General features: G+C 40.7%; 1 protein-coding gene across 2 annotated transcripts in view; it reads left to right on the top strand.

The window, feature by feature from the left end:
* atp8b2 (ATPase phospholipid transporting 8B2) overlaps nt 1–10229 on the top strand; it is a 28313-nt gene extending 18084 nt beyond the window's left edge. For both annotated transcript variants that reach the window (XM_005732123.1, XM_005732122.1), the window contains 11 exons: nt 301–412; nt 951–1056; nt 1852–2110; nt 2267–2450; nt 4561–4784; nt 4870–4953; nt 5383–5628; nt 6790–6928; nt 7258–7388; nt 8183–8785; nt 8927–10229. In XM_005732123.1, the coding sequence (XP_005732180.1) occupies nt 301–412; nt 951–1056; nt 1852–2110; nt 2267–2450; nt 4561–4784; nt 4870–4953; nt 5383–5628; nt 6790–6928; nt 7258–7388; nt 8183–8785; nt 8927–9025 (2187 nt within the window). In that variant the 3' untranslated portion in view covers nt 9026–10229. The remainder of the gene's footprint in view (nt 1–300; nt 413–950; nt 1057–1851; nt 2111–2266; nt 2451–4560; nt 4785–4869; nt 4954–5382; nt 5629–6789; nt 6929–7257; nt 7389–8182; nt 8786–8926) is intronic.
* Nucleotides 10230–10286: the final 57 nt, after the last annotated feature.

Consider the following 10286-nt stretch of genomic DNA (forward strand, 5'->3'; position numbering starts at 1 on the left):
GTGTGCGTGTGTGTGTGTGTGTGTGTGTGTGTAGGCCCGTTTGCCCTTCATGTAAAGAGTTCAAATAAAGTAAAAATGTTGCAATGAGCAAGGGGAACTTGTTGGGATCACTGAAACTTAAGCAGTTCGAGGGAAATTCCTTTCTTTTACTTTCTATATTTGGAGCACACGTATGCTTTTGAGTTTGGATTTTCTACTCATAGTGTTAACACAAAGTTGCATTTAAGCCCGTCTTAAATTTCCTTAAATATGGAATTTATTTGTTTGTGTTTCTCTCTCTCTCTCGGCCTGTGTTTCTAGCTTCTGGGTGCCACTGCTATAGAGGACAAGCTGCAGGAAGGCGTTCCAGAGACCATTGCTGTCCTCTCTCTGGCTAACATTAAAATCTGGGTTCTTACTGGAGATAAACAGGGTGAGATGCACACAGTTTTGCACCAGCTTTCAGAACTTAGTGTGCATGTTTAAAACATTTAAACCGTTTGGACAAGGGTTTAAAAAGCAAAAGAATCTGCACAATTTAAACTAATTATAGAGCAGCATCCTTGTGATGAGGAGGTTGTTGAAACTGAAAACTTTAAGCATCAGTGCATCTATTTGCACCTTGACTATGTGGGTGTATTGTCATTCATGTAAACATACAGTACTGCTACACCCCTCTTGTTTTTGTAGTCTGAACCTATTTACTGGGCTAGCACTGGAAAAATTGATTTCTGGAAGTTTATCATGTATTCTGTCATCACCAAAGGACCGTAGGCTGTAGGAATGAGTGCAGTGAATGAAAAATAAAGGGACATGTTGACTGACATGCCTGCAGCAGCTATTATAGTTTAAGGCCAGAGGCATGCTTGCAAAGGGAGAAGTAGCCGAAACGACGAGCAGTACATTAGCAAATAGCTTTTAACTGAAACAGCACTTGTATTTGTTAGATCCTCTCCCATTCCTTCACACAGAAACGGCTGTAAACATAGGCTACTCCTGCAAGATGCTGACAGATGATATGACCGAGGTTTTCATCATCAGTGGCCACACCGTCCAGAGCGTACGGCAAGAACTCAGGTCAGTCTGGTTATGTGCACACTGTACTAGACTGTACACTGTGGGATCGAGATAAATGCTAAACTCCAGATGACGGGCGGGCAGAAACTAAGAAATGTATGCATGATTGAAGTCGGTAGGTGTGGTAGCAAAATGTTCCAACTACTCTGTGAGAATCACTCGACAGTGACCAGAGCTTCTTGACTCATTTCTAGTCAAATCATCCAGCTCACCCTGTGAGGACTGATTCATGACCCTGACATTTTAGATAAAAGCAAAAAGGAATAATTGAAAGAGATTTTTCCCAGACTTCAGTGATCATCATGACATGAACTGATAGCAAAGGGTTAGAGTTCCAGTCATCACTGATTATGGCTGAGAACTCACAAGGTTAAATATGAGCAGCATTGCAACATATCCCTTAACTATGAAGTCAGTTTAGAAAGTGAGCAAATCCAGTGTAATGGTGCAAAAGAATAAAATTATCTTTCAAAGACAGAAGAACTCTAAACTGGTATTTTTGATGTTCTTTGTGCAATGTTCAAATTCACTTGGAAAGTGCAATTATTCAAGTTATAAAGAGCCTATATTGGAATATCAGGCTCAGGATAAAACCTGCCATTATCACTAATCTTCTTCACATCCATGTTACTTTTCCAACTATCCCTTATGTACTTGCTTTTGTGAGTCTATATTCCTTATCCCACACTCAGATCTCTTTTTTTTTTGCTGTGCATGATCATGTTGTCATGTAATTATGTCTCTGTGATGCAGATAGACACTGTTGATGTGGGCTTTGTTTGTCTTCCTCTCTAGAAGAGCGAGGGAAAGGATGATTGAGCTGTCACGTACCAGAGATGGAGTTAAAGAGGAGGGAATGCAGGGATGGAGGGAGCCATGTTTCAATGGAAATGGATTCAAAGAAGGACAAGAAGGAGGTGATACGGCAGGTGGAAGTGGAGGAGGAGTGGGGAAGCAGCTGCATGGCTCTCCCCTTCCTCCTCCTCTGCCTCTCTCTAACTTAATGGACAACATCTCAGGAGAGTTTGCCATCGTAATCAACGGTCACAGTCTGGTATGAATAACACTCCTGCATGATATCTGTCACAGAAATTTAAGCTTAGTTACATAAAAACAATTCTTTCTCATTAAGTACTTTTCTTCAAAGCAGCAACTTGGACTCCTTTTACCGCCTGAACGTCTAAAACCTCTCTCCGTTGTCTTGTGGTAGGCCCACGCTCTCGAAGCAGACATGGAGGCAGAGTTTGTGTCGACAGCGTGCGCGTGCAAAGCGGTCATCTGCTGCAGAGTCACGCCACTGCAAAAAGCTCAGGTGGTGGAGCTCATCAAGAAGCGCAAGAAGGCCGTCACGCTGGCTATAGGAGACGGTGCTAATGACATCAGCATGATCAAAAGTGAGTTGTGCAAAAGTGTAACTGAAATATTGTTTTCAGAAAAGAAGAGAGAAGTTGGGTTTAGCCATTTGGGTGGCTTGTCTACTTTTAAGCAATGGAAATCCTAAGCAGAAGTGCGGCTGTAGAAGTTGTTTATCTGCACGCTGTTCCTAGTAGTGATGTAGGTCATGTGGAAATCTGTGTTGCAGGAGTCCTCCTGAGGTAAAGGTTTGGTTGTCAGTGTTCTTTTAAGCCTTATTTACAAATTATTTGTTCACTGCTTATAGATGGATGTGACGCCGACAAACAAAACAAATCGACAGAAGTCACATTTAATTTTAGTGTCACTCCTAAAATCCCAAAACACCAAATATGTCCTGTTAAGCTTTGAAAAGATGTTTAGAAGAAAACGTATTTGTGTTTAATAGAAAGGAGGCTTGTGTTTGAACTGTTCACTGTACAAATAATTGTACTAAGACTGAACTATACTGTCAATCATTGCTTCATAATATTTATTTCTAAGCTTAAAGGCAAACTAAAAGAGAAAACTATTAATACCTCAGTGCTCTGTTTCTCTGCATGTCTTGTAATCAGTGTGTTGTAAGTGCATCAGCCTGTGTGTGTTTGTCTGTGGATGTACATCATGTCTACATATCTGCATGCAAGTGCAAAACAGAAATGCAATCAGTGCAGCAGTGAGGAGAAGGATTGGTTCACTTCCTGTAATTTCTGATTTAAAAATCTCGAAACAATCAAATGTTTTTCCCCCTTCTGTGCTCTTTTTGTCCAGCTATTGAAAATGGAATCACATACTCAAGTTAAACTGAGAATTATGGTTTTGCTGATGGTAATGCTGGTTTCCCAATCAGTTACCAGCAGTTAGTGGGAAGTTTGTGGGAAGTTTGTGGGAACCTTGGGTTCCCAAGTTGTGAAAACATTTTCTGGCTACCGCTTTCTTCCTCCACATAATGTTATGTGGCATTAGTCTTCTCGACAGGAAGGTAATGAGCATGCTAACGTTGCTAAGTTATTCAACATGGCATTAACTATAGCTCATAACCGAGAGGAAAGGTTCTCCGTTAGAAAATGATAAAGTTTTATTAGCTAGAGTTAGCTTTTGCCACAGTTTTCACTTATTAGATTGTGTAAAATACAGACAGCAGGGCCTAAAGGTAACCTGTTGTGTCCATATGTCCCTGTACTCTATTTCTTTACTCTTGGACTCTGCAAGTAGCTTTATATTATTCGCAGTTTATAATAATCCAATTTATTTATTATTATGCTCTGGTCCTTTATGCAACAGTTGTTTTATTTCAGTCTTTCTTCTGACTGCCTGCTCTTGATAAACAGAAGGTTTGAACAGTAGGCGTGTGAGGTGTCAAAGATGAGTGCACCATTTTGGTTTTCCCCTCTCATTGATATCATACACATCTGAGAAAAAAACAGTGTGAAACTTTTACCATTGTCTACACTGGGGCAAATAAGTGGGGCATCAATGGGTGAATTCAAAAGTTAAAAGTTCCACCACTTTCAAAAGTTAAAAAACCACTAGTGACCAAAAAGAACACAAAGGCTTGTTTCACAAACATCAATTATCAAAAACATCTTGATGTTTGTGAAAATATTCTGTGGACTGATGAGACAAAAGTTGAACTTTTTTAAAGGTTTGAGTGCCTTTGGCATAAAACTAACACAGCTTTTCATAAAAAGGACATCATACCAATAATCATACATGGTGGTTGTACTGTGATCTGGGGTTGATTTGCTGCTTCAGGACGACTTGCTATAATTCATGGAAGCATAAATTCTGCTCTCTACTGAAGAAGAACCTCCAGCCATCAGTTCGTGCCCTGAAGCTCAGGCTCACTTGGGTTATGCACCAGGACAATTAACACACAGCAAGTCCACCTCGGAGTGGCTCAAAAAACACACAAAAAAATGAAAGATTTAGAGTTGTCTAGTAAAAGTAAAATATCTTTGATCATCTGAAACGTGTAAGTGTGACAAATATGTATAAAAACTAAGACATCAGGAAGGGGTCAAATCCTTTTTCCCAGCACTGTCTGTATAGAAAAATGGGGGGAAAAAAATCTCTTGAATTTGTCTTTTCATTTCATCTGCACGCTTCCAGGTGCTCATATTGGAGTTGGTATCTCAGGTCAGGAGGGCATCCAGGCTGTGCTAGCCAGTGACTACTCCTTTTCCCAGTTCCGCTTTCTACAGCGCCTCCTGCTGGTCCACGGCCGCTGGTCCTACCTGCGTATGTGCCGTTTCCTCTGCTACTTCTTCTACAAGAACTTTGCCTTCACCATGGTGCACTTCTGGTTTGGCTTCTTCTGTGGTTTCTCTGCCCAGGTCAGAGAGTAGAGGTTATGATTAAAGCATACTATAAAGGGTTACAGTCATGATTATAACTCTGTTTGTGTGTGTTTTTTTGTAGACCGTATACGATCAGTACTTCATCACACTCTTCAACATTGTCTACACCTCCCTCCCTGTGCTGGCCATGGGGATATTTGACCAGGTCTTTCACATTTATTCCTTTGTATTGAGCTCTCATAAGATTTTATTTTACATTTCGTTTTTATAAAACTCCATGAAGTTTCATGAATCAGAAAATAATTTTCTTTTGCATTTGAAATCTGTCTCGTGAATTTTTAAAAAATGTATATAAGACACGTTTTTGGCCAGAGTCTGTTGGACCGTGGCTAAAAATACTGCACACATTGTGGGAGAAAACCAGAACAGACACAAAAAGGTCCCAGACAATCAAGTTCAACACCACATCCTTTTAACTGAGGTGACAGTACTCAGGATTAGCATGAAATATGGAACTGTTTTCACATGCTGATGTTAGCATTTTGCTCAGAACACCAAGCCACAAGTTTTGGCTGTAGTTTCTATATAATGTTATTTTAGTAAACGCAGCGTCTCACTTCCTCTATGAATGCAGGATGTTCCTGATCACAGAAGTTTGGAATATCCAAAGTTGTATGAGCCCGGGCAGCTCAACCTCCTCTTCAACAAGAGAGAGTTCTTCATCTGCATTGCCCAGGGCATCTACACATCAGTGGTGCTGTTTTTTGTTCCATATGCTGTCCTGTCCAATGCCACTCAGAGCAACGGAGTACCCCTCGCTGACTACCAGACCTTTGCAGTCACCACAGCGACAGCCCTGGTTATTGTGGTCAGTGTACAGGTGAGGAACTGTAGAGTGCTTTAAGCAGGCGACTGCCTCACAGAGTGCTGTGCAAAAGTGTTGAGCCACCCCTCATTTCTTTATATTTTACTTCAAAGGAGCCAGACGTTCTGTCATTTCTGGTCTTGCAAGGTTTTTCTTTAAATTACATTCCCAGTTTCTTCTCATCTAGTCTTTGTACTTAATCACTTTCAGAGAAGGTTCTTATTTTTCATTTGTATTGAAAATAACATCGTGAAGAAATAGAGATGCATCTGGCGCTGCAGTTTAGCCATCTACTGTTCATCAAAGGTGGTCTCAGTGGATGAGAAACTCTCTCTTCCTTAAGAAGAAGTGTGCCAATTTACACATGAACTGAACTAAAATAATCAGTGGCATCAGGCTTTATGGAAGGATGAATCCAAATGTGAAATTTTTGTTTCAAATCATCATCAATACGTACGGAGAACAGTGAGTCATCTATAAAACACGGTGGAGACTCTGTCATGGTTTATAGCAGCATTTCAGCCAGTGGTCTTGGAGAACTTGTCAAAATTGGTGAAACACAGAAAAGTCCCATCAGATTTTGACCCGCCATGCAGTACCATCGGGAAAGCATCTGATTGGCAACAGCTTCATTTTTCAGCATGACAGTGATCCCAAAGACACTGGGAATGCAGTAAAGGTGCACCTAAAAACACTATGAGTCATGGACTGGCCTCCCCAGAGCTCACATCTCAACATTACTGAAGGATTATGGGATCATGTCGACAGAGAACAGAACAAAAGGAAGCCAAGATCCAAAGTAGAGCTTTGAGGCTCTACTTAAAGAAGCCTGGAAATATTCCTGAAGACTACTTAAAGAAATTACAAGAAAGCTTGTCTAAGAGAGCTCAGGCTGAGATGAAGATTAAAGATGGTCATACACAATATTAATTTTCAAACTCATTAGAATTGTGTATTAATGCTTATATCCTGTATTTCCATGTATATTTGCACAGATTTCAATAAACTGCTGCACCTGTTTCCCATTTTACTAGCAAAATATAAAGAAATGCAGGGAAGTGGCAAGCTCAGCGTTGTATAACAATTAATTGTTCAGGAGTGGCATATTAACTGTGAGCATCTGCTGTTTTCTGGGGGTTTATTCTTTTTGTTTTGCTTGCATGTCTGTGTTTGTAGATTGTTCTCGATACCGGCTTCTGGACAGTGTTCAACCATGTGTTTGTGTGGGGCTCTCTGGGCTCCTATTTCATCATCATGTTTGCTCTGCACAGTCAGACCCTCTTCAGGATCTTTCCTAATCAGTTCCACTTTGTAGGTTCGTCCCTGCTCCCATTTCTCAGCCACATGTGTACCAGCAAATCAAATACTGCAATTCTTCTTAGCCGATATCATTCTGCCAACACCGATTTGTTTTCATCGATAATTTACGTACTTTTTTGTAATGAAAATCTATTTTGTGAGTCTAAAAACTAAACACAAGTAAGTTTCAGTACTGAGAATAGATTGATTTTGTATAATCTGATATCACTTCATTGCACCAAATGCATTACTGTTGGAGATAATAATAATAATCATGTGTACACAGTGAAAAGCAAGACATGTCTAAAACACATTTGTCTGTTCTCTGTCTGTTTGTAAGTGCAGGTAGTGCCCAGAGCACATTATTGCAGCCAGTCGTGTGGTTAACGATTGCACTGGCAACAGCAATATGCATAGTTCCAGTTTTGGCGTTCCGCTTCCTCAAGCTGGACCTCAAACCTCAACTCTCAGACACGGTGAGAAAACACACAAAAACACAGCGTTTCTAACACTGATGTCTCCATCTTCTTCCTTGCAACATGCTTTACAGTCTTTCTAGAACGTCAGTTTGAACTCTGTGCAATGATTAACTGCATGTGTAAAAACATTTTATCTTTGTGTGTCTTTGTGTGGGGTGGTCGGGACTAATTGCTAACTGTCACAGTGCACTTTAATACCCTGCAAATATTGACCTAATCAGTTTCCCCTAATGTCATGACTTGCTTTCAGTAAATTCATCCAACATAAGTGTGTGGCTTTATCAGACGTTATGTCTTGAGCTTAGCCGTGCATCCAACCGTAGCCGATGTCAAGATGTTGTGAAGAAGTTCCTGCTTTGATTTGCATGTAGTTTCTCAACAGTCACTATTACAGATTTTTTTTTATGATGAGGTTAATTTTGAGTTAAGTGCAAAATGTTCTGGGTTTCGATGACCTAAAACATGATTTTAAAAGCAGCAGAAATAGTTTGATGAACTGCTGGATAGATGCAAAGACTACAAAGACTAAAAATAAGGCAGGATGCATAAAAGTTTGAAAAAATGTGATGGTTTAGAAGTCCTAAAACTGAAAGTTTCACTGAAACTTTCAGTTTTTATTTTGTTGTCAAATGGCATAAATATTCGTTTGAGTTTTTGTTTTGTTTTGGGGGAATTTTTTTTGTTTTTGTTTTTTTTCGTTTTTGGATGATCTTATTTGTGTGGCTATGGTGAACTAGCCGTGTTCCTATAAGCTGAAACGATGTCCCATTTCCTGTCTCATCGTTCTCCAGGTTCGTTACACTCAGCTGGTGCGGCAGAAGAGACGAAAGCCGCCAGGTCGTAACACTGGAAGCGCTTGGCGTGGTACCGGCAGTGTGTCAGAGGGCCGTCTGGGTGCCCGTGGTGGTTCAAGGAGATCCGGCTATGCCTTCGCCCATCAGGAAGGCTTTGGAGAGCTAATCACATCAGGGAAAAATATGAGGCTCTCGTCTCTGGCCCTGGCATCCTTTGCCTCCAGACATAGCTCCAGCTGGATTGACACGCTCCGCAGGAAGAAGCATACTCACACTCCCCCCAGCACCTCAGGGGAGTGCAGCCCAGCACCCAGTTTCATCTCTGTGTCGGTTCCACCACTTTCAAACTCTTCGTCTATTCTGGGCGGCTCTCAAGAAACACCAATCGAAGAGGAAACGGTTGCGGCACCAGCTCAGAACACACAGATGATCCCTGCTTCAGTCACACAAACCTTACCAGCTTTGGCACCAGATGCAGAAGCTCCTGCGTCTCAAGTTTCAGCTCAGGCCACCAGTTCTGGCGTTTTAACCCCCACAGCATCAAAGTCCCAGGGGGGAGACTCACCTGGAGGCTGGACCCTTTCTCTGGGGACCGTGCAGGTCATTTGAGGTTTTATGATGTAGCAGTAACACAACAGTTATATAACAAATGCAACAATACACACTAGCACTTTTATATCTGTGTGATGCAACTCTTCTAACACCAAGCTAAAACATAACCTTTCTTTCTTTGTCCAACAGGAAGCTCTGTTTGGTTGGAAGGTTATTGCATCTCGTGCCAGTTCATCCAACAGTCCGGGCCCAACCTCTATTGCCAAGGAAACCAACCAGATTAAGTGAAACGTAAACATCTGATGGATGAATTCTATATTTACTGCGTGTACCAGACACACAAACTGTACACACTGTGTGCTTTTCTGGAGAGAACACAAAGACTGTTATTTAAATTAAAAAAACTTTACCCGCACAGTGTCTCAAAATGCATCAGTTACATCCGGATCTCTGCAGGAAGCGACATATCGTCTTATGACATGAACTTTCTCAGCCATAAATTAAGATTTACTGGTGAGATATTTGAGCGCACAGTGTGTGGTGGTTATGTTAATGAATGCTTGAGATTTACAGTACATAACTGAGGGACAGAAGCAGGTGCAGAAGCAAATGTCAAAGTAGCCTTTGAAAGATTGTTTCTGCTTATTTCACAAGCCTCCCTCACAACTAAGCCACTCAGCGCCTCTCAGTAATGAGACGAATGAGCAAGCAGAATCATAACAGTTTTAACCAGTGAAGTGCAAGCTGTATTATCTGCAAAGGTTCTCAATGAGAATGGTATTTTAATTTAAAGTATTCTCCCAAAGGTCTGTTTTGTTTAGTTCTTACTTGTTATACTGTAACTCTTCCCACATTTGCTTTTTTTGCATCACATTGATGTGTTTATGTGTGATTTAAAGCTAGGCCTTTTTTTTGGTCTAACAAAGGCCAGATCATGTTAATGTGCCTCTGATGTAACGCAGACGTAAGAACAGAATGGAAAGACTTCACTTTAGGCCAGTTCTGCAGAAAAGAAAAGGTAGAAGAAAAATAAATTTAAAAAAAAAAGTGATTTGTTAAATTCCTAATCATGATTGTTGTCATTGTGAACAGTAGTGCTTATCCGTACTGTAAATATATACTCCAGTAAAGTGCTTTATATTCATTTTTGTTCATGAATTAAAGAAAGGAAGTTGTTTGTGGACAATCATGCCTTAACAAAGCCAAGATATCGCCCCCTTTTTTCTTTTCTTTTTTCCACCCCTCCACTAATCCAAGTGTTGATGCACCTCAGACTTGGATAATCATTAAATAGGGTAACCAAAGGAACACTGACCTGCTCTTGGACATCTCTCTGTACTACGGTCAGCAACAGGCAGTTGAAACACAGCTCACGTGATCTGCAAAATCTGGTCTAAATGAATGTACTGTACAGTTTTAGCAGGAGGCAGGTCTCTGTGGAAGTGTGGATGTGAATGATATTTAATAAAAATCTGATTTGTCTTTCACATGAGGGAAACATGCTGTGTCTGTGCAAATGATTTACTCATCAAACGAAGTTTCAGGTGGA

Source organism: Pundamilia nyererei, unplaced genomic scaffold, assembly GCF_000239375.1.
Source record: "Pundamilia nyererei isolate P.nyererei 1_Seehausen unplaced genomic scaffold, PunNye1.0 scaffold00045, whole genome shotgun sequence".
Classification (NCBI taxonomy): domain Eukaryota; kingdom Metazoa; phylum Chordata; class Actinopteri; order Cichliformes; family Cichlidae; genus Pundamilia; species Pundamilia nyererei.